This window comes from Scylla paramamosain, chromosome 8, assembly GCF_035594125.1.
Source record: "Scylla paramamosain isolate STU-SP2022 chromosome 8, ASM3559412v1, whole genome shotgun sequence".
Classification (NCBI taxonomy): domain Eukaryota; kingdom Metazoa; phylum Arthropoda; class Malacostraca; order Decapoda; family Portunidae; genus Scylla; species Scylla paramamosain.
The window spans coordinates 15,367,001-15,392,039 of record NC_087158.1 but is presented as its reverse complement, the minus strand read 5'-3'; the positions used below and the strand labels follow the sequence as shown (position 1 = coordinate 15,392,039).

Here is a 25,039-nt window from a genome sequence, read left to right as displayed (position 1 = left end):
TCTCTCTCTCTCTCTCTCTCTCGATGACGAAGAAAACTCAACCATTACAAAACTTATTGATTGGGTAAATTAGGTATGTAGTTTTGTTTAATTGTTGCCTTCTTCTTCTTCTTCTTCTTCTTCTTCTTCTTCTTCTTCTTCTTCTTCTTCTTCTTCTTCTTCTTCTTCTTCTTCTTCTTCTTCTTCTTCTTCATTTATCAAAAATATCTATAATTTTATCTATATATTTTTTCTTGTTGCTTCATTGGGTTCAGTGTGTGTGTGTGTGTGTGTGTGTGTGTGTGTGTGTGTGTGTTTAGTAGGCGAAACTATATTTAGCCGGACGATGTTATCCTGGCGCCAACACACACACACACACACACACACACACACACACACACACACACACACACACACACACACACACATTTACTCAAAATGCAATCAGGTACTTTACACTTTTAGGCAGTCTCTCTCTCTCTCTCTCTCTCTCTCTCTCTCTCTCTCTCTCTCTCTCTCTCTCTCTCTCTCTCTCTCTCTCTCTCTCTCTCTCTCTCTCTCTCTCTCTCTCCCTCTCCCCCCCCCCAATTGGTCCCTCATCCCCTCACCTCCTCCTCCTCCTTCTGAGTTGATGTCTTAAGAGCAACAGCATCTCTTCACAGTTTTCACCGTCCTTCACACACACACACACACACACACACACACACACACACACACACACACACACACACACACACACACACACACACACACACACACACACACACACACAGAGAGAGAGAGAGAGAGAGAGAGAGAGAGAGAGAGAGAGAGAGAGTGTGTGTGTGTGTGTAAAATAATAATAATAATAATAATAATAATAATAATAATAGTGTGTGTGTGTGTGTGTGTGTGTGTGTGTGTGTGTGTGTGTGCGCATTTTGTGGGCGTGTCCGTTGTCTGAGGTTGGCACGGGTGTGTGTGTGTGTGTGTGTGTGTGTGTGTGTGTGTGTGTGTGTTGGGGTGGTCGCCGACGTGCAGTGATGTTGGTGGAGGAGGGTCGCACAGGGCCTGCCACAGCGTCTCTTTAAAGCTGTGGCGAACGATGGGGAGAGAGAGAGAGAGAGAGAGAGAGAGAGAGAGAGAGAGAGAGAGAGAGAGAGGATTAGAAGATTTTCCCTCTCCACCAAAGTTTTGTTCTTGGCGATCCATTAAAACCACCAAAAAGGCTGAGGGTAGGGAGACGCAGCCGTCGTACACAGTGGTGGTGGTGGATGGCACGAGAAATAAGGCGAACAAATGATTCTTAACCTCGGCCGCGGGAGGGTGGTGGCGGTGGTGGAGGCAGCGGGCGGGGGTCAGTCTGGCGGCCATTTCGTCTGCTGCTGCGACTGGTGGTGTGGTGTGGTGGTGATGGCGAGTCTGGTGGTGGTGGTGGTGGTGGTGGAGGCGTGACAGCCGCAGCCGCCGCATCACGAAAGTTGCATCCTTCTGCCGCTTCTTTGTCCTCCCTCGTGTTGGGCAACCCTCCTCCTCCTTCAGCCCCTCCTCCTCCCCGGCCTCCTCCCGCCCGCCGATATGACGTCATCTCTGGCGTAATGATCGAACGCTGCTCCCCGTCACTCCATCCCCACCCCGCCCTCGGTCCTCCTCCTCGTCCTCTTCCCCCTCCTCCTCCTGTCTGAGACAACTGACGGAGGGAGTGTTATCTGAAGCACCACTAGGTCTGCACCACGGCCTGTTCCCCACAGGCGTGTAGTGGCTCACGTAACAGTCAGGCGCTGCACAGCCCGCCGCCCTGCTTTTCATGGCACCTCCCCTCCCCCCCTCATCCCCCGCCCCCTTCCTGATCGCCGCCGCCGCCCATGCGGCTGCCGCGTTACAAGCCCCCGCTCCCGTCGTGAACGTGACGGGGGAGTGGTGACCGCGGAAGACATGGTAAGGGTGCGTGGGCCGGGAGCTTGGCAACGGCCGGCCCGCCGCCGCCCGCACAACAGGGAGGGGAATGGGGATGCGGCGGTGGCGGCGGCGATGGTGTCGCGAAAGCCGCCCCACAAGGACTTCTCATGCTCGAGTTAGGTGTCGTATTCAATTGAACAGCAGCAGCATGCACAGCAGGGGCAGCAGTAAGGGCGGAGCACACCATCTCCCAGCAGAGCAGGAGGGAGTGTTGCTGCGTGTAGCAGACGACGCTCGGCTCGCCCTGACATGGCCGGCCGAAGGGAAGGCGAGGCCACCACCATGTTACCACCGCACCTGCTGCCCACCACGCACTCCACACGCTCACACGCCCTCCCAGACATGCCACATGGGGCACACTGCTCCACACCACGGCCACACCTCGGGAAATATTCGTACCAGACGAGGCTGCTTAGTTCAGACATCTTGATTTGTGTCTGGAGTCAGAATATTCATGGACAGGGTTGGGAGCACCCTGGGGACACTGGAACAACAGCAAGGGAGGACGGGATGATGATGATGATGAGGAGGAGGAGGAGGAGGAGAGTTGCGGGCACTGGTAGACAGGGAGGCAGAACAGAAAATTACTTCATCCAGGTAGAGAGAGAGAGAGAGAGAGAGAGAGAGAGAGAGAGAGAGAGAGAGAGAAGCAGAGGTGGTGGTGGTGGGCCGGTGCCTCGACGCGCCCTGAATACGGTGACTCATCACTCAACCTTTGCCACGCTCCATCCATCATGAAGCTGACTGCATTGTGGGGCAGACGATGCTGCGCTCCTCAAACACTTGGCCTGGTGATGGGGCGGGGCAGGCAGAACACACTGAAGGAATGGGGAGGAGGAGGGATGGCATCTACACGTCGCTTTTCAATACGGAGAAGGTTGTTAATCACTTTTATCCCAGGAAGTTCTAGTATTATACACTGACCTGCAGGCAGAAAATGTGAATGTCCTTAGTGGATGGAAGTGTAGGTGTTTATCGATGACAATGTTCATGGTTGGATGACCCCCTTGATGATCAATGACAAGGCTTATAATAAAGATTGTTATCCATGGAATTCAGATTTTGGAATGGCAAGACTGAGGAGTTGCACACCACAGAGAGAGTAGTAGCAGTAGTAGCAACAACAGAAGCTCAGTGGTTTATTGTCAACTCAACTTAAACACAATGCTTGCTGTACTTGCAGCTCTGTCATTCAAAGATACATTATGTTCCAGGCTTTTCAGTGTGCGTGCGTGCGTGCGCGCCAGGGGGGAGAGTTACCTAGTGCTTGTGACATAACAGAAGAAGTGTATTGTTCATGTTGTCTCATCTACATAGTGTTTTCCAGCACTTCAGACCCTTCATTAAACTTTTCTCTCCTTTGGTTTCCTCAAACCATAACCTAATTCCCACATTCTGTCCCATCTTACCTTGCATCCAGTGTGTGTGTGTGTGTGTGTGTGTGTTGCATGGATGGAATGGCACAATCCTGGTTCAGCAAGTCGGGCACAGTGTAGGAGCAAGTTCTTCAAGGGGATGAAACATGAGAGGTGTAGATCAAGAACAATGGATGCAACCCCATTATATGCATGAGTTTTAAACATTCTCTCAATTTCGTTGCTGCATTTTCACTACCATAAACAGGTATCATCAGTAGGTGTCACTTCTGTAAAGATGTCTTTGTAGTGTGCTAATAGACTTAAGGTTAGTATTTATAATTTTCCCCCACCATTTTGATTGTAGTTTGTTGGGATGATAGTCTGACTCACTAAATGAATAAACTAAGAGTTGGTGTCCTCAATCTTCCCCAGCTTCCTTTCTCATTATGAGGTCAGCTGTCTTATTTCTTTCTAATTTCAATAGAGCATTGGTGTTCTGAACTTCAGGTCCATTATCAGCCACTGTACTCGGCCTTCATATTCTCTATCAGGATAGCAGTCATCTTCCCTGTGTTGAGTCATGTTACTTTCATTCCCTGTGCTAGATCTGATAGCCTTTTCTTACATCATTCCTCCTCAAGTTTCTTTGTCAACTTATCAGAAGGACACCAACTTTCTACATCTTTATTTAGGGTCAAGTTTTTTGCCCAGTTGTTATTATTTGTGCTTTTTGTAATTAAATGTACTTGTAAGATAATCATTGACTTTATAAATTTACTTATGTACAGTTTGCATTTAGGCAGGATGTACTTTTATCTAGTTTATCCTTTCATGATTTTAGCCATCTAGGATAAAATCATGTGTGTTATGATTTCATTTTGTTGAAGGTAAGATGAAATGTGTACTTCTCAAAATTGCATTGTGTGTATTTGTGTGTGTGTGTGTGTGTGTGTGTGTGTGTGTGTGTGTGTGTGTGTGTGTGTGTGTGTGTGTTTGAGTCAATTGATGTTGAAGCCAGGATGAAGCCACTTACTTAACCATGGTAGTATTATAGGTGTGAGTATGTTGAACTCAAAGTGTAACTCAACTCATATTTGACTTTTTGTGATTGTATTCCCTGTGACATGAGTGTGTTGAAACCAGAATCCCAATATGAAAGCTAACCTCCATGTTTTCTCTTTCAGGAATTTGGTATCTGCATCTCAAGACGGCAAGCTTATAGTATGGGACAGTTATACCACAAACAAGGTGCATGCCATCCCCCTCCGGTCCAGCTGGGTCATGACCTGTGCCTACGCTCCCTCGGGCAGTTATGTTGCCTGTGGTGGCCTTGATAATATCTGTTCCATATACAGGTAAGACGACTCACCACAGGAAAGGTTTTGACCTGTTGAGGAAGTGTGGGATTTCCAAGAGTGTAGATTTTCTTCACTTTATTATTGGGTGCATCATTTGGGTTTTTAATGAAGAAATCATGGTTTTCTAAGAGCTTAGAATTGAGGAATTTAATTTTATTTGAGGAATTAAATAATATGCCACTTTTATAGAGAATAAATTTTAGATCTTGCTTAGTTTGTTTGGTTAAAATTGTATAGTTGTAGCCCCCATAATCCACATAGTTATTGTTTAATGCTATATGATCTACCAAAATTGTTTCTCCACACTTGTACACTCAGTTTATTATTCCACCTTATAATGTTATTAATATTAATTGTTTTAAATCCCTCATGTTTGGATTCCTTCACTGTGGTAGTTATTCATTCCCATGAGAGTTTTTATGTATTGTTCTCCATCAGTCAGTGTCATACATTGATGTTAGCCAGAATCATGCATCTCATGACAGTCATTGCATATGCCCAACAAACACCATAAATAATCATGACAATCATGACAGAGATTCTCCCTTGTCTGAAACATAAGACACTGCAAGAAGAAAATTTTTCACCTGCCACTCCTGGGGCTGCAGGTGCTGGCATGCTTGGCTCATCTGCCCATGTTTGGAGCACTACAAATTTTATTCAGAGGTCTTGTTGCCTTTCTTTATCTATAGCCTTATGTGGCCTGTTTTCTGACATACACACACCAGACATTTCCAGCTATACACTCCTATTTCTCTCAAAACCTATACACACTTAGTTTCCATTAGGGAAAAAAAATCACCACAGTGAAGGAAAACCCATTATTGTTTTTTTATGCCTACATATGTGTAAAGATTTCACTTTATCTGTATTTAGATGTGCAAAATATTTCACATGCACAGATAAACATATAGTGGTATCATTTGTTGTTACTGTATTGCTGTACTATGGTATTCTAATAAATGTTTTCCCCCCTCACAGTCTAAAGACAAGAGAAGGCAATGTGAGAGTCAGTAGGGAGTTGCCAGGTCACACTGGCTATCTTAGTTGCTGTCGGTTTGTAGATGATAACCAAATAGTCACAAGCTCGGGAGACATGACCTGGTGAGTATGGCTGCTGCATGGTGTGTGTGTGTGTGTGTGTGTGTGTGTGTGTGTGTGTGTGTGTGTGTGTGTGTGTGTGTGTGTGTGTGTGTGTGTGTGTGTGTGTGTGTGGTTGTAGCAGGGAGTAAATAAAGAATCTCCTTGGTTTTCTCATTCTCCATTCCCAGAGTGCAATATGATCCTGTTGCTGTGTTGCATTATATCATTTAACAAAGCAAATCTGATGTCATTAGCAGAAACTAATATGAAGAGAATCTTTATGTACATACTGGTATGCAGTGATACATAGCAGAAGTGAATCATACTTGTCAGGGATGAAGATGGTAGAGGGACCTTCCAAACAATTCTTGTAGGTGTGGGAAGGAAGAAAATTATGGTGAATTTAACTGTAAGAGCATAAAAATGGATGAGATCCCTTTTTAGGGAATGCCAGCAGCGCATGAAGGAACTTTTGACAAAATCATTTTTAATAGCAATCAAAATCTGGATTTTCTCTCTCTCTCTCTCTCTCTCTCTCTCTCTCTCTCTCTCTCTCTCTCTCTCTCTCTCTCTCTCTCTCTCTCTCTCTCTCTCTCTCTCTCTCTCTCTCTCTCTCTCTCTCTCTCTCTCTCTCTCTCTCTCTCTCTCTCTCTCTCTTTATATATAGATTTGCTTTGTTTGGTTAAAATTGTATAGTTGTAGCCCCCATAATCCACATAGTTATTGTTTAATGCTATATGATCTACCAAAATTGTTTCTCCACACTTGTACACTCAGTTTATTATTCCACCTTATAATGTTATTAATATTAATTGTTTTAAATCCCTCCTCATTTTTTTTTTTTTTTTTTTTTTTTTTTTTTTTTTAATGCAGGTAACGACAGGTGGCAAAACTGCCTCTTTTCATCTTTATTGTACATGAATAATCAATTATCTTAACAAAGCTCTTAGTCTTGTGTGAAGAAAGAACAGTAAAGGACAAAGTTTTATTTCTCACATGTATTGCAGACACCTTTAAACAGAACCTTTGTAATAGAACAGAAAGAACTTACTGACATGCCTGAATTGTTTCAGGAAGGTTGCTGTGACTTGCCTTGTGTAAAATTAGGCTCAAATATATCTATATAAGACTGTTAATGGATCTGGGTTGTGGTACAACTTCTATAATGTTTTGCCTTGGTTTGCAGTGCTCTCTGGGACATTGAGACTGGTCAGCAGTGCACACAGTTCACTGGCCACACTGGGGATGTCATGTCCCTATCATTGTCACCTAGTATGAGGACCTTCACATCTGGTGCCTGTGATGCCTCGGCTAAGCTGTGGGACATCCGAGATGGCATGTGTCGCCAGACCTTCCCTGGACACGAGTCTGACATCAATGCTGTCACCGTAAGTCAACACACCTCTTGGTTCTGTGCAGCTCATGTCCAGCTGATAGTTGTTATGAGCATCTTGAATGTGGAATGGAAGTTATTGTTCTTTTTATTTTGTTCCTGCTAACAAGGATAGTATATCTTTAGTGTAAGAAATGGGTATTTGTACTACAAGGGATGTCAATTTGATATATAAAGCATTGTTGTTCTATTAGATACTGAATAGAACTCATTGTTCATATGCACTATAGAGACTAAGAAAATCAAGGACAGCAAAAAGACAAACTGGCAGGAGTTTGCTCAGACCAGGAAAAGATTGTGTGTTCAGACACAAAAAGTTGGATATTGGAGGGGGGCTGTTGTGCCATCAGTTTTATATGAGTATATATTATTGGCATTAAAACGCAAAGTTAAGAAGGGGAAACTGACATTACATTCTTTGTCAAGTATTTGATTTGAGGGAGATGTATAAAGTGGCTCACCTTGTGAGAAATATCATATAAAAGGATGCTGTAGTGCCTTTCACACCAGGAAACATTTATTGAAAGAGTTGACATGTTTAAATTGTGTAATTTTCAGTAATGAAGATACTTTCAGAGGCCTGCAAGTGAGAAAATGTATTGGTATCTAACTCTTGGGAAGTCCTTATACAAAACAAGAAAGAAAAAGAGCCTTTGAGTTTTAGTTTTATTTTGACTTGTTTTTCTCTGAGTACATTCTTTGTTTTGTTCATGGATGCCATCTCACACTGAAAAAAATAAATAAATTATGAAGAAAGTATCATATATTCTTTGTTGATTTATTTGGTTTTGGTTTGAACATGTTTTTCAGCTCAGATTAGAGATATCCTTTCCGGCCTAACCATGTTATCTGTTCACAGTCATGCTACAGGGAGATCCTATGCCACTGACACAGAGGTATTGGTTCAGTCAAAGTAATTGTTGCAGTTGTATAAAGTTGTAGTACTCCAGAAAGGGGCATTTGCCAAAATATTCAGAAAATACAGAGGAGGCAAGGTTTGGAAGTACAGTATGTGGTATGTTTTGCTGGCAGATGTAGAAAACTGTTGCATTCATTACAGAATTGATGGAAGCCCATAAAACCATGTTAGCTGCTGTAGTCATGTTGCAATACGAAGTATACTTTGCTTACCAGCCACCAGTGTGGCATATTATATTCTTGCCTGTTGTAAATCTATCTGTTGATCAAGTAATGAGAAGAGACCATTTTTATTATCTTTTTAAAGAACTGATTTTTTAACTTTCAGATTTCTTATACATCCCTCTAATAGATTTTGTTCTTCATTTCAGTTCTTTCCTAATGGGCATGCGTTTGCTACGGGCTCTGATGATGCCACTTGCCGCCTGTTTGACATCAGGGCAGACCAGGAGCTGGCTATGTACTCCCATGATAATATTATTTGTGGCATAACATCAGTTGCATTCAGCAAATCAGGCAGACTCCTGCTTGCTGGCTATGATGACTTTAACTGCAATGTCTGGGATTCAATGAGGACAGAGAGAGCTGGTAAGAACACAGACTTGTTATATTTAGTGTTGAAATTACTTTTTAGTATGTTTTTGTTCAGGGGCACAATACTTGTTATGTGCCATAGAGCACATCCATAAGAACTTGAAATGTGCAGTTGCTTTCAAGTGATACATGAAGGAATATTAAATTTCACCTTTGCAAGTAATCAGTGTGACATGGTGTTGTCTGAGTTACAAGACTAATGGTGGTTGTGTTGCAGGTGTACTGGCGGGCCATGACAACCGTGTCAGTTGCCTGGGTGTGACAGAAGATGGCATGGCAGTGGCCACTGGCTCGTGGGACAGCTTCCTCAAGATCTGGAATTAAGCCAGTCCCACCACCACCACCACTCCAGTATCAACATCAGTATCTTTTCAAGGAACCAAATTCCCTCTTAGGATACAGTCAAAAAAGAAGATTGGTGTTTGCATGCCTGCGTGTGTGTCTGTGCAGCCACGCTTATGATAACACCACTCTTTGCTTCACGGCCACCATTGGCATGGGTCACTCGTGTAGTTGTATACTGAGGAAGCATGTTTGATGGGCTTGAGTGGATATTTCTTTTTCATTTTTTGATATTGAAAAAAATTAGATGAATCAGTGTAAATGAGTTTGTGAGAGTGGGAAAACAATGGGGGACTACTAGTTTTGATGAACGAAGTGGCCCTTGGGGTAGCGGACACGGATGTATCTGGCATAACACTAAGACAAGTCTGATCAGTTAATACAACAAAAAAAAAAAAAAAAAAAAAAAAAAAAAAAAAAAAATGGAGCAGTTCTTTCAGTGCAGTGTGTCCACCAGTCCAGGGGCCCCAGCGGCTGTGACCCGGCGATGGTGGTGACAGCACACACGCAGAGGCCCAGGTGGCGCTGGCTCGTGAGTAGCCGGCTCGAGGATAGTGAAGATGATTAAAAAGCATCGCACCAGTGGTGGGAGTTGCTGCATCTGAATGGGTTCAGCTCTGCCACCATTCTCTTCCTTTGATGTCTAGTCAGCCTGATGGAGTTGCTGCATGACTTTGATGCTGAGTGTTTCCGTGGAAGCGGTGGTGGCTGGCACGTGATTCCCAGCCCCCCACCCCCCGATATTGAGCAGACGGGTGCTGCCAGCAGACCTCCCGGCCAGAGCTTGGCAAGCCTCTGTGGTGGCGGTGGCAGGCAGCCGAGATGCCATGCCTGATACAGTCACACCTTGCCTCCCCACCCCTGCTCCTGCCGCTGCTGCTGCTTGCCACGAGGACAAGTGAAGACTGCACCTGTATCGGCCACACCTAAAGCTCAGGTCCGGGCTGAGGGGTAAGCCCAGGTGAACGCTAAGGTAATGTGTTCATAATGCCTTAAGGCAACCTCTACACTCCCTCGTGTAGGTGTGGAGAAAAGTGAGGTGCTTGAGTAAGACAAAATTTTGTCATGTTCCCTGGTCCACTGCTGCTTCTCGCGCGCATGTTCTGCTCTTGTCAGGCCAAGCACCCATTGATGGATTCATCTAACAGGGGAAAACTATTATCCTTATTGGGACCACATGGTGATAGTGTAAAATTGGAATCGTTCAGAGAAGCTGAAATCTTTGATACAGTTACCCTTCCTGCGTATGATCATGAGCGTGCACTTAGATTTTGGATTTAAGTGCCATTTTCATGGTGACCTCAACTGCCAATGTAGTTTTAATTTGGGCAATTCTTAGTTAGATAAAAACATTTGTACTCCCTTAAGCTAATCCAAATCTGAAAATCAATCATATTGCTTTATTCAGTCTTGTTAAGATGGTAATCAGTGAAATATCTCCCTGATAGCTTGTTGCATTAGTGTAGCCCCAGAGCTAAAGTTATCTCTTGGATGAAAAGACACCTTGCATTGGACTCCTTAAGCCGGAGCACATCACATTACTATCAGTGTTTGTTGGTATCTGTATTGACTTTTGTTGGGTTATATTCCTGCAATTATTTCTCTTGTAGTAAATATCTGTGATGCCAAATGTGCTGAAGGGCAGTCAAAAGTTTTAGTGGAATGTATGTTATGAAAAGAAAATCTGAATGGCTTCAATTGAGTTCAGTGACAAATTGCTCAGATTGCATTATATGTAGAATGTGATGCAGATTCATAGATAAATCCCCCAAAAAAGAAACTGCTGAAAATGGAAAACAATTTCAACGCTGTGTACGTAGTTCCATTTCTATCCGATCAGAAGAAACATTGTAAAAGGATTTCCAGTAGAGGGAAACTGCTCCTAGGAATGTCCACCTACTTAAAGCGTAAAGTGTTTCAAGTTACGCACAAGTACTAGTAAGAGGAAAGCACAAAAGGGTAATTTACCTGGTTTAATCAGTGACATTGATGGACACAAAGAACAATCCTAGCTCAATTCTATTGCTGTAATTATTTTTTGTCCCACATCTCATGTGTGTCAGAACCCAGTCATCTGCAGCTTCCTCTGTACCTCAAATCCCATTCATTTAACCCTTCTCCATATTTCCTTCTGTGGCTGCCCAAATCCTCCTTAAATGTCACAAGAAAGCTCAGCTTTGTTGTGCAAATTTTCAATGATTGCTGAACCAATTTGAACACAATATCAGCATTTCAGAATACCTGAAGAAAGTTTAAGTAATTATTTATCCCTTCATTTTTATGTTGATTAATTGTGTATGATTATTTGCCAAGCGGTGAGTGTGTGGCCTCTGCCTTTCTGACATTACCGAACAAGACCAGACAAACGGGTATTAAGCCTGGATCTGTCCCTGCTCTCTCCGCCACCCGGAAGCTCATAGAACAGCCAAACAATTTCTTAGTGACCATCTTTAAGAAATGCAAGGGCTCAGGGCTGTTCTATGGCCCTCTGGCTGTAAGGGGGAGCCCATCTGGCCGTCTGGGATGGGTTTGTTTGGTCAGACGGCGACGGGGTGCCAGTGAGGGTTCACCATGCACCTCTGGGGCACCTTCTGTTTCAGTTGCTGCTTCCCATATCCTTGTGTTTGTGCATGGCGGTGCCCATGTTGCCCACCAAGCACCCCTCACTCCTGGCCCACTGCCCCGGAAGCATGGCTCAGAACTCCTGCTGAGCACCCAGTCCCGCGGTTTTGTCTCAAGGGACTTTACAGTGAGGCCACACACTCACTTTAATGTCCAAGTTTCTAATAAAAAATAATGGTAGTTTTTTCTCAGCCAAAAAACATGTGTAAAGATAAAATGGTATAATAGTAGTCAGATTTTAAAACCCTTTTCCGGGAGTGTGAAGTGTCAATTGTAGCATTATAATTCCATAACTGTAATGATACTAAACCAAATGGAACCCTCTCTCCAGCGCCTTAGCCAGGAGATGCCGGGCGCGGTGGTGGTGGGCGGGGCGGGGCGGGCCTGTAGTGAAGCAGCGTGGCTGGGGCAGGGCAGTCGCTCACCACCACGACCAGCAGCGCTCAGCCCCTGCCTCGGTCCCCCTCTCTGGGGGCTGCCCGCTGCGCCCCTTTCCCACTACCATTAACACTCACAGACAAGTGTGCAGCAAAGTCACTCCTGCTACAAAATTGTTATTTTCAAGCAAACAATGAATTTATGTAACTTAAGCAAGGTACGATTTTTATTTAGACATGAGGTTTCTAATACCCCAGTGAGTTGTAGAAGAAGAGTCCACCGCAGAGGCGTTACTTTTACACGAGGCGGGCCCCATGGTGGGTCAGCGGCTACCACCATCCTAGTTAATGCCACCGATATGAGTAGCAGGAGCTGTCGGGGGGCGCGAGGGTGTCGTGATCAACGCCTTCCTTCCCCCCTCCCGCCACTGCCAGGTGGACTGACGTGCCACCAGCAGTGTGTCGCCGCCCCCGTCGATGGGACCCGCACACTGTTATATGAGGGATTTTTCAATTGATCCAACTCCGGTTGTAGCTTATGAAGTCTCGTTTGTGAATTTGTCAAGTAAGTAACTATCTGACTTGTCCAATAAAGCTATTTGTCTTTACATTTGTAATCTTAAATCCTTCCTCCACCCCCACCCTAAAATATGAGTTGAGAGAGAGAAGCAACTGTCTGAAATGCCAACATTTACAATGAGACGGCAGCGGGGATGAAAGGTGTCAAAAACACCTAGTCTGACAGAGATTAACTTTGTGATATTTATACGTCATTTCAAAGGCCTTTAAGGAGTTATTTTGAATTTTCAAAGCTATTATCATGATTCTAGTGAGTTTCACAAGGCTTCTGCATGATCATTTATTTAAAACACCTATAAGAACAATTAAATGTGTAGTCTTTGAAGCATAATCTTGAAAGGGTGAAATATGGGCCTTGTAGTACATCATGTGGGAGTCACCCATAAGCCACAGCACAGGTGATTGCCCATGCGGCTCACAACACATTAGAGTTTTCCTGGAATCGAATTATGAATCAAGGGCGTTACTAAGGAACTAAACATTAATATATTCAAATAGTAATGATCAACTGTCCATAAAAGATGGCATTTTCGATGAAGTGCCGGAAACTATAAACTTGCTCAATATTACACCAGCTATAAATTATCAATTATCCTGAGAATCAAACAATAACAGCATGACCAACTTATGGTTGATGGTGCAAAACACTTGGGAGAGTAATGCTAGAATGAGTAAAGATCAACCACATTTATGTTAATTAGTATATAAAAAGAAAAAAAAAAAGTAAAAATATATATATTTGTAACATGGATTTTGGATTTTAGGCTGATGTAGAATTACTTGAGAATATGGATGCATCAGGTAATCCATGTCATGGTAGTTAACACAAGAGAGAGAGAGAGAGAGAGAGAGAGAGAGGGATGCCAGACAGTGCCAGACGGTGACATGACGCCCACATTCTTCAAAAATGCACATATCTCAAACGTTTTATTTATTTATTTATTTATTTATTTATTTTCACATTGAAAGTACGCCGAAATAAGGGACAAGAAGGAAGTTGTAGCTGTTATGTGAGCGATTTATTACAGAAGAAATTAGTGGAGTGCTTTGCCGGTGCTGCCCCTCAGCGGGGGAACGCGGCGGTCGCCAGTGTATGGTTTGTGGGAGGTGCTTGTGGCCTGACGTCACTCCGGGATCAATATATAATATAAAAGCCCAGTGTCCGACTTCACGATGTCAGAATCACCCTCGAAGAAGAGCAAGATGGCTTCGTCCCTGGACCAGCTGAAGGACATGACGGTGGTGGTGGCGGACACGGGGGACTTTGAGGGTAAGTTGAAAGACACCTGTTGTAGCCTGGCCGTCTTATCTCAGGTGTGCCCCGCCGGCTGGTGCCCTCCACACCTGCCCCCAGCCTTAAATTGTCTGTATCTCACTTTCTCTGGATATATATATGGATGGTTTGTGCTGTAGGAGTTGTGTTATCTCTGTAATGAGTGTTGGGGAATTGACTGGTGATGGTAGTGAAGGAGGGGGCGGGGCAGTGGCACCTCACCGGCTGCGGGCACACGTCACACATTGCTGGTTGGCCTGACTGTAGCAGCAAGCCAGACTTTACTTTTATCAGACATGCAACGCCATGGATGAGCTCATTCCTGTCACCGTAGCACGGTGTTTTGATGACAGAGGCCGAGGAGGAACTCACAGGCTTGCAACACTGGGTGCTCAAGACCTACCTAAACACTGCTGGTTGTTGTGACTGGACTTGAATACCCCCTTGTGCCGAGATTTCACACAGGTGTACATGTGTGTTGTTACAGTCATTTGATGTTTTATATATATATATATATATATATATATATATATATATATATATATATATATATATATATATATATATATATATATAGTTCAATTCATAGTTCCTTACCATATAGTATTTTAAGTCTACTCTTGGACATATATAATATTTACTGAAGAAATGGGCTATAAAGAGAACCTTGTAACCTCTGACAAGACAAGAAAAGAAAGTAACAGGAAGTTACATATTTTAATTGTGGCATTTATTATTTACAAATATCAACAGAACGAATTGTGATAAATTTGGTAATTATTATTATTATTATTATTATTATTATTATTATTATAATTATTTATTTATTTATTTATTTATTTACTTATTTTTGAGGGATTATTAATTATATTTGGTAGTTTTATTATAAGACCACACTTTTCTCAGATGGTCCCAACCTCCTGTATAGGTGGGATTAAGTTAGTGAACTAGGTGGAGTTGAGGGGCAAAGGCTCCCCTTCCCTCCACAGTTACATTAGGTTGGTTGGGCTCTGCGAGCACACCAAACCCAGCTTGCTATCTCAATTCCTTGAAATATTGCATTTTGAATGTTGCAAGACTTAGAGCAGGTTTTTTTTTTTAGCACTGACATCACTCTAGCTCTAGGTCCCTCATATTTCAGTGTGTCTGTCTGTTCCTGGAAAACTGTTGATGAACTAAAATACAGCAATATATACATGTAAATCCATGAATTATCTAAATTTTACACAGATTACATACGTCTGTATTATCTTTACCATGAAAATTAAGAAGTAAACTTAGATGATGAAAATTATTGTAGGTTTTTAAATCACATTGGAATTGGTGATTAATGCAATACCTGTATTTTAGTGTGTTATTTTGTTGCAAGAATGTTTGTAAGTTAAGAACCCATAGGCTGGGCTGGGCTGGGTCTCATGGACTGGGTGGTAGTTGTTACATATGAGGCAAGTCTTATGCAACCATCACATTGTATTCTAGACATGAAAGCCTCCAGTAAGAGTGCCTGACACAACAAAAGGAACTTAGAACTGCTTTATGCAAGGAGAAAAGTGTGTTTGGTGTCAGGGACAGCCAGACTTCCCTGAAAGGAAAGTTATGTTCATGCTGGAAGAATAGAGATCCTTCTTGCTGTTATGTTTAAAAATTAGTTTTATTGAATCAGAAAAAAATATTAGCATTTTATTTTTTATTGATCTGCACCTAATTTTATACTATTTTACTAGTTTTCATAAGCCTTGACCAGTCTGTTAATCCTGGAGGGTGTCCTGCATTGTTATTGTTCCTTATCTATTTGATCTATTATGTTTATCGGAAATGGGAACAGCTGTTTGATAGAGGTCAAATACAAAGGTTGTTGACAGGGTTGAATTGTGTGGGTTATGTATTCATTACAACAGTGCAGTCTGGAATGGTAGATCAGCACAAGTCACTTGAACAGTCACAGAAAGTTGCTTTGAAAGTGCCTTCAGGTAACAAATGGAATAGATTAGAATTTTTTGTCCAGTTTTTGATTTGTGGAACTTAGTTATTAATCTAGTAGGAAACATCTTTTGGCATTATAAACTGGAGAATCTTAATTGTTCTGTTACTATATATATATATATATATATATATATATATATATATATATATATATATATATATATATATATATATATATATATATATATATATATATATATATATGATATTAATCTATTGATATCATGCAAAATTACATTGCTAGACTCCAGGATTGTATGCAGTACTACTGAGGAATAGTATTATCTATATCCCAGAGTTATTAAAATTACGTGTCCTGCATATGAAGGTACATACATAGCTCTGTGTATAGGTCATTAATTATAAGAGTTGAGGAAAGTTCTTGGTAAGGTTGAGTCATGAGTGACTGGCATTTGGCTCCTGTAGTCTGTGGGCAGTTGATCAATACTGGCCTTCCACATTCCACAGCTGTGCTCTTCCAGGCTGTATTAGACATGAATAATACAAGTATAATGAAGTTGATACACCATTGGTACACACTTAACACCACCATTCTGCTGACCCTACAGGTGTTCCTAAGAACTATATAATCCTTCATTTACAAGTTTATACAGTATGAATTAATAAAAAATTAAATACTAATATTGACAATAAAAGGGAATGGCAAGAGGCATAATTACTCTGAATGTATTTATATATTTGTTGTAGCTCTTAAAGGGAGGCTTGTTGAGTGCTATGAAAACTACATAAATAAAAAAATAAATAAAAAATGCTGTTTTTGTATGAAGTTGTGGAAGAGGATTCCAGTTGGGTTGACCAGTTCAGTATTGGGTTTCTGGATGTTTGGTTGGTGATTGCTGCATAGAAACCTAGTTCAAAGTACTGACTGATCCACCTGTTCATCAGTGCAGCTCATACACATCTCTCAACAGCAATGAAGAAGTACAAGCCCACTGATGCCACCACCAACCCATCCCTCATCCTGCAAGCTGCCAACATGCCACAGTACGCCTCCCTCATCACCGACGCTGTGGAATATGGCAAGAAGAAAGGAAGGTGAGTACAGAAGCTATTGATGTTAATGACTGAAGCTCCCATCATCAAGGAGGGTCAGTCACCATGTGTAGTTTAACCATTACTGGTTTAAGTACACATGCATAACTTAGGATGTACTGAAGAAAAGGTTATAGTTAGATATTAGATTAAAAAGAGTTAGATACTAGATAAAAAGTTGAATTATTATTAATGTAGATAGGTTTAAGTGATCAGAAGAAAAATTATGGTTATTTGAGATTATTTACTAAAGAAGTAAGAGTAAAACAATGCATGAAGAAGAAATCTGGTATGGGAAGCAGGGACAGTAAGGGGATATTGTTTTCAAGTTACTTCACATTCCATGCACCCCCTTTAAGGACGGAAGGAGAAGTCATGTAGTTCAGAGGGTCCAAAGTTTTGAGGGGTAACGAGAGCACCTTTTAAAGGATGTCAGTAGCAAGTATTAGACTTTCCTGCTGTATTTTATTCAACTTAAGGAATTACTTTGATTCTGGTTTTATTGATAAAGGAAACAAGGGTATGGAGAGTAATAGCATGAAGGTAATGGAGGGTTGTTCATGTTCTAAAGTATCCTGGTCTGTGAAGGACTCTCTAAGGCAGAAAGGCATGTGTAATCTAACATAGATAAAAGGTTGTGTAGTTGTAGCTCAATTTATCAGGAGAGATTTGGGGATACAGATAGAATGTGAGGGAGGTGTAGTTATTTATCTAATCAGAGTTTATGCATTTAGGATTATTGTTTTATCCATTTCATGTATATTGCAGAGTACAAGGCACATCTGTCCATAAATTACTGTTTGGCCATTTGCAGTTATATTCACAAGGAATTAGTAAGAGTATTGAGTAAAAAATTAGATTAATGAGGCATAAATCATAGGTGTTGGTGGATACCTGTGCAAATGCACTTATTTTTAAGTATACCTTTGATCACAGGTTGTGTGTATGTTCATGGCCAGTAACAAGGGCAGTGCTGTAGCAGCCCTGAGGTAGACACACACAGACCAGTGGGGACAGGGAGTATTGGGAGTGAGAAGTGGTGGCATGGAGGGGAGGGAGTGGTGGGATGGTGGAGAGGAAGTGGTGGGGTGGAGGGGAGGGAGTAGAGGGGATGAGGAAGTGGTGGGTTGGAGGGGAGGGAGTGTTCCAGTGGTTGGCAATAGAGTGAGGCAACCAGTGGAGACACAGAGAAAGTCTCAAGGCCAACACTCCAGCCTCTCTTGTGCTGGCCCCAATAAATTTCACTTCTTTACCTTGTGGAGCTGTGTTGGTTTTGTAATGCCTCAGGCAGTGGTGCAGTACTATGGCCTGCAAGTGGAAAGCCTTGTTTGAGTAAAAGGAGAGTGTGGGTTATTGAACCCCAGGAGCATAAAGAAAAAGCTTTAAAATAAGGCTGATTGGTTTATTTGCTCCCTTGTGTTTGTCTTTATAACTTGTGTTGAAGAATGTAATATTTGTCATTTATCTACTTTTTATATTTTTGTTTTTATTTATTCATTTTATTTGCATATATCTGTATTTATTTACTTTATTTTCTTTATTTATGCATTTTATTTAATAAATAAATTTATTATTATTATTATTATTATTATTTTATTTATTTATTTATTTATTTATGTTTATTTATTTATTTATATATATTCATTTATTTTTCTTTTGAGATTCCTTTGACCTTGATGCAAAGTCAGGTATCCAGGAATGCTGTCACATCAAGGATGATTCACACAATGGCAACAAAAAGTCTAGCTGTAGAGAGGATAGATGTAATTAAGTCATTAAGAACCAACAATATGACTAATGACTGATAAGATTGTGTTAAGATCCTCAGTAGTCAACATTTATTTAGATTACATGTATGTATTTACTTGTGCCAGGGAGTAGTATTAGGTGTGTGTGCTGTATACATGTAGCCATGTTGCCAGCTGTGAGTTACATTGCTGCACTTCATGAAACTGTTACTCTGTACAAATAATATCAGGGAAACCCCAAGGCAACACTCTTTCCTACTGTTGTCCTGCATCACATCACATCTTTTTCTTTTCTTTTCTATTTTTTTCTTTTCTGCTCCCTCTTTTCCTCCAAGATGTTTGTACAATTTCCTTGTCTTACAGGTTAGACTTGTTTTTCAGTTATTGCTTCTGTTACTTGAATGTTTTCTATAGAGTAGGATCATTTTAACTATCAAGACATAGGAAGGAAGTGTGGTGTATTCAGGCATATGAGTGTATATTGGGAAGGCCAGTGATAGAAATCCTGGGCAGGAAACATCCTGGTGGTAAAACCTATGCCACCAATCAGTCACTTCTTGACACAAACTTGCAGGAAAATAGAACATACTTTGAGACTTGTTAAGAATGTATGCCTTTGTGTGAATTATGTATTAGTCCTAAACTTAATTGGTGAAAGATCCACAATAATGTATTTATCCTATACATTTCTTAAAATACATGACTACACTTTTTTATAGTTTTCATGAATATTTATTTTATTCAGATTGTGTAGTGTGGTAAAAGGGGATTTAATGAAAGTACAGTTAAAGCAGATTTCCTCATAAGAGACAAAAGTTGAAAAGAGCTAACCTTTACAGATTATATTCACAAACTCAACATTGATGGTTCATGTGTTTATTAATTCCTGTCTGATCACTTATGTGATGTTGGCATTCACTTGGAAACAGTCTGCTGGATAGTTAGAGAGCATGAAGGGCATGACTCAGAACCAGCCAGGCATGCAAGTGTTGCACTCTTGCAGAGGAAACCGTTCTGGCTATCTTTAACATAATGCTAGTAATTTGAAGTTTTTTCTTTAGTTGATAAATACCTAATAGTTACCTATTCATTGTAGGTGCTGGCACAAGTTCAACAAGTTTTTTTTTTTATTATTATTATTATTATTCTTGTCCATTGGTCTCTCTCTCTCTCTCTCTCTCTCTCTCTCTCTCTCTCTCTCTCTCTCTCTCTCTCTCTCTCTCTCTCTGTAAAACTTTTAGCACTCCATATTTCCTTCCATGTACATCAGCAACTGTTTTTACCCTTCTCTTCTTTTTACATTTGTCCATTGTGCACTACAAGACTTTTTCCTTTATTTCTGTGTTTAAAGTTCATCATTATCTGTAACCACTTACTGTATAATCTTCCTCTACTCTTCTATGTATTTTGCACATCCTCCAATACCTAACTGATATTCACCAGGTGCTTCAGAATATCTCCCATTCACAGTCTTTTCTGTCTTTACAGTACCAGTGGTGAGCAAGTGTCTCGGGCTATGGACAGATTGTTTGTTCTCTTTGGCTGTGAGATTCTTAAGATTGTTCCTGGGCGAGTAAGCATTGAGGTTGATGCTCGCCTCAGCTTTGACAAGGAGGCCAGTATCAATAAAGCTCGCAAGTTTGTCTCTATGTTTGCTGCTGAGGGTTATGACAAGGAACGCATCCTCATTAAGCTGGCATCTACATGGGAAGGAATCCAGGCAGCAAAGTAAGTGAGAGAACTTGCTGTTATTTATGTTCTTGAGGAAATGTCCTATATTTTATTAAAGGAGATTTTTAAAAGGGCAAGGCAAGTTAGAATACCAGCTAGTAAACAATCTCTCTCTCTCTCTCTCTCTCTCTCTCTCTCATTGTAGAAAAATTGTCCTTTCAGTCATAATAGTGCTACATTGTAGTCCTAAAGTTCCTGTTGTTCCTTTCAGGGAACTGGAGGAGGAGCATGGCATCCACTGCAACCTGACGCTGCTGTTCGGCTTTGCCCAGGCTGTGGCGTGTGCCGAGGCTGGAGTCACCCTCATCTCTCCCTTCGTTGGTCGCATCTTGGACTGGTCAGTGTGTCTCGTGTTTCATGGACTTGTTTTTGTTCATACCACATCAGTTTGCAATTGAGTTGATTATTGGAATTTGAAGTTTTAACACAGAATGAGTGACTTCCAGTAGGTGTTTGTACATCACTGTGTGACTTCCCTACTAACAGGAATGTCCTGCATTGTAATCTCTTGGTTATTAACTTTAACTGCATGCAACCTCTTGTAACCAGGTATGTGGCAAACACTGATCAGAAAACCTTTGAACCTGAAGATGATCCTGGTGTGAAGAGTGTTACTAAGATCTACAACTACTATAAGAAGTTTGGTTACAAGACTGTTGTTATGGGAGCCTCCTTCAGGAATGCTGGTTAGTGATTCAGGAGTATGTTGAGCCAGCTGTCATAAGAACTCTTGTGGATCCCCTCCATCCCCCAACTTGTTTATCTTCTACAGTTGTATGAAGCATATTGTTTCTGAATCACATGGATAACTTTTTGTGACAAATTTTATGGGTGAAAGATAACTAAAGGATATAAGACTGGATGTATGTGGTTCATAAACATACTGTGGGTCTGTGGGCTGAGAGTGAGAGAGCCACCACAGTCATTAGAAAGTAAACATGTCTCTTATCATAGGAGTGAACATTGTCATTGTTGAAAGGCATAATGGTATTACACTAAATTTATTTAACCATAAAGGCATTCTTTATGATTCTGTTGCACTTTTAGCCATGTATCTCCAACTCAAGCAAAAATAATAAATATATCCTTCAGTACCACAACAAAACTGGACAGTCTTTAATTTCGGAAGAATATTTTGCTGAACTTTTTGGATAATAGAATTCTATCATGTTGGAATGTTATTTGGAGATTTATTATGTTTTACAAAGAGAAAGCTGAACACTGCAATGTCATTATTATTATGCCTTTTAACGATAACATGATGTATGGCTCTATGATTTTTCACTTGTATTGTGTATGCCACTAAGATTTTTCACTTATTATGTTTACATTGGTTGTAGCAATTTAGGGTTCACAAAACACTGCTGTGTAAGTTAACTTTTACATGAATACAAAACAGAGAATGAAATATGCCTGTGTATGCAACACTGGGTAATTTTGTGTGATAGCACCAGTGACAATTTAAATTTTTCAGGTGAAATCCGAGCACTTGCAGGCTGCGATCTCCTAACCATTGGACCAAAGTTCCTAGAAGAGCTACAAAATACCACTGAGCCTGTGGTACAGCATCTTTCAGAGGCCAGTGGTAAGTCCATCTTTGTTTTCTTAACAGACATTTATGAATGAAGCCGACATGTAAAAGATTATCACAGATTTGTAGAAATGTTGTATGAACTACATTTCATGTATACTCCATTTAAGGCTTGTTTTAGTGCAAAACAGATTGTAAGAAGGTCTTTGTATTGTGGATTGGGTAAATTAGAGCCCTACACAGCCAACAGTTGCATACAAAGTAATTATCCACAAGTTGGATGTAGATGTTGGGGTTGTTTATCAGCTGGGCAACTTCTTATTTCTGATTGCACCAAGCGTTACCAAATGAAATGTATAATTGTCAGCCACATAGAACTTATGTTTGAAGCAACATACAATTTCTCCAAGAATTTTGTTTTCAGGTATCACTATTTTTTTATTAGGTGTACTAAGGTTGAGATCTATTTCTCTTTGGGTTGTGCTAAATTAAATTGAAAACTTTACGTAGTCCATTTGTTCATACAGTCAGCTCCACTTGACATGACTGTGGGAGGTCACGTGTTACCAACCTGCATGCATATTATTTTGCCACTGTATCCACCACAGAAGAGCCATGCAGTAAAAATTCCTACTATAGCATCACTAGAGATTTCACCAGATACTTTGACAACAGTCGGTTTTTATTATGTTTGCTTAGAAAAATGTGTACTTTTGTATCAAGTGCCTATGCCACTACAGGTTTTACTTCTTCCCTGTATTTCACTTATTTTGTGCAAATACTTCATAGCTTCTTAATCATTGGACAAGAGAATGATAATAAATTACAAATGTGTTAAAGTTAAAATTATTTTAAAAGAGCATATGGTCAGCAAACACTGATCGTGCACCGTGGCAGCACACGGAGGAGCTCATTTTACTTAAGGCCTCTCAGCAAGCATTGAAAATGGGCTGGGGCAAATTGATTTATTGGTATCTCAAGTGCATCCTTCCTCTTCACCCATAGCAACAGTGACCAGTATTAGCAGGTTAGTGTTCATTGTGTCTTTGGTGATACATGATTGGCTCTGTTCTCAGGGTGAAATGCATCATGTTCTGCTCTTGCTGTAGTGTTTGTGGTGATGAGTGCAAATCACAGCTCTCCACATGTCAGGTTTGAATGGTGTTGATAATAGCAAAATATGTGAATTTCAAAACATGAAACTTCCGCAGCCTCATACAAAAATTCATCCAGGAAGGCAGTGAGGAGTTGCCTTTTCACTACCATGGTGGTGGCATCCCTTTATCTTTAACCCACTGCTTCCACCTTCTCTATCAAGGCAGCTCGACTCTAATTCAACTCTTACAACAAGGCAGCTGAAGGGAAGCAATCTTCACTGTCTCCTGTAACAAACCTCTGTATGAGGTCCTGCTTTATAGACACCATTCAGGTCCATCATGTGAAAATCTATGATTGAATGATATCACCGTGACTTGTCTGCCTTGCACTTATCACTACAACCACCACAAAATGAACAGAACAAAATGTGTTTCAACCTAAGAAAAAAGCTGGTTATGCATCACCAAAGACAATGAATACTGATTCTGGAAATTAATACTGATTATTGTTGTTATGGGTGTGAGTGAGGAGAAAAAGATACACTTGAGATGCCAATAAGCCAGTATGACCTAATCCATTTTTTATGCTTGCTGAGAAGTCTTAAGTAAAATGCACTCCCCAAGTAGCCTGTGCTGCCGTGATGCAAGATTGGCCATTCACTGACTGTTGAGTGCATTAAGTTACAATAGTGCAGTGAAAAGTTCTGAACACAATGGTGCTATTAGATTTTTTATTTAGTTAAGGCAGAAAGGATGGATGTTAAGGAACTGTATCTCAAGCTGCAGGCGCAAAACCAGCTTGGCATTGGGAGGATGAACACAGCTGATATTGCCTTGCACCTACAGCTTGGTATAGAAAGTTGCTTGCCACCCTTTCTGCCATTATCTAAAATCTAATAGCACATGTTCAGGAGAACTTAATTATTATTTACCACTATTTCTATTTACAGTATCATGGTAATTCCATGCAAAAGCAGTATAGAATAAAACAAGCATAAAAGTTATTAATTCCATCCATGATTTCAGTTTTAGTTATCTTGATTATTGTTGTTAATTTTTGTCATTTTTATGTTCCATGATTATGGAATCAAGTATTGCACAAAATAACAGAGCTACAAAGAAGAGAACCAAATTTGTAGTGTGGAGAGGCTAGTGTAACACAAAACAACAGGGAAGCAAATAAATATAGCTTAAGCTTCAGTTGCAAGTTATGAATGGATGGACTATTATTACTAATGTACAGCATTGTGAAATTTTATGTTCACATTTGTTTCACAGCCAAGAAGCATGACCTGGAGAAGGTAGAAATGACAGAAGCAAATTTCCGCTGGGAACTGAATGAGGATCAGATGGCAACAGACAAGCTGTCTGAAGGAATCCGCAAGTTTGCTGTAGATGCAGTGAAGCTTGAAAAGATGCTATTGGAGAAGATGAAGTAAAGACCACAAACGCCTGTGTTCCTTGGGACTTACTGGGTGATTGTAGTTTTTTGCTTACTTCAAGGAATTATTGTGATAAAAGATTGCACACATCCAATTAATAATGCTAAGCACTGGAATCAAAGGATTGCATGAATGTTTAGCACACATGGAAGCATGTGGAGAGCTTCCCTGAATCACAGCTATAGTGCAACCGATTGACATTCCTCAACAATTGGTTGGTATGTTATCATTGCAGTTTTTTATATTGCTAGTATGACTGGTGGTGGTGCCTGTAATGACGCATGTGTGCAATGCCTTGTGTGTTAACAAACTGCAGGTCCATAGAATAAGCTAGATTTTGTTGAATTGTCAGAGTTTTATATATAATTTTCTAGATTATACGAATTACTGTTGAAATAATAAGAAAATATTTTTAAGAAAATTAACTCATTTACTCAGTCACAGCCTGTCAGAAACCTGAACTTGTATAAGTAATATGAGAAGTAGCTAAATTAAATGTTATCCAAAAGTGAGCAAGAGATTTTGTTTCCTCAAAATGCTTCATGCATCAACAACACTAAACTATGAAGGGAAATGTTACCCCGCTACAGAGCTACACTACCCAATGTGCCTGTGCGACCATCTTCAGCTATAACTTACT

The 25,039-nt window shown here is 40.8% G+C and overlaps 2 protein-coding genes across 3 annotated transcripts in view; both read left to right on the top strand.

Annotated features, from left to right (window-relative positions):
- LOC135102847 (guanine nucleotide-binding protein G(I)/G(S)/G(T) subunit beta-1-like) overlaps window positions 1-12,570 on the top strand; it is a 60,114-nt gene extending 47,544 nt beyond the window's left edge. Inside the window, 5 exon segments of the mRNA XM_064008420.1 lie at window positions 4,460-4,630; window positions 5,615-5,737; window positions 6,903-7,104; window positions 8,399-8,615; window positions 8,839-12,570. Of these exon segments, the coding sequence (XP_063864490.1) occupies window positions 4,460-4,630; window positions 5,615-5,737; window positions 6,903-7,104; window positions 8,399-8,615; window positions 8,839-8,945 (820 nt within the window). The 3' untranslated portion in view covers window positions 8,946-12,570.
- A 1,029-nt stretch (window positions 12,571-13,599) lies between these two features.
- On the top strand, window positions 13,600-24,911 carry LOC135102848 (transaldolase-like). 2 transcript variants are annotated; one of them, XM_064008421.1, is made up of 7 exons: window positions 13,600-13,811; window positions 16,730-16,853; window positions 20,087-20,326; window positions 20,541-20,666; window positions 20,879-21,015; window positions 21,804-21,914; window positions 24,236-24,911. In XM_064008421.1, the coding sequence occupies exons 1-7, from the start codon at window positions 13,715-13,717 to the stop codon at window positions 24,394-24,396; spliced, it is 996 nt and encodes a 331-aa protein (XP_063864491.1). In that variant the 5' UTR covers window positions 13,600-13,714; the 3' UTR covers window positions 24,397-24,911. The 2 variants fall into 2 exon arrangements, with proteins under 2 accessions (XP_063864491.1, XP_063864492.1); XM_064008422.1 differs by lacking the exon at window positions 13,600-13,811 and adding an exon at window positions 14,024-14,279.
- Window positions 24,912-25,039: the final 128 nt, after the last annotated feature.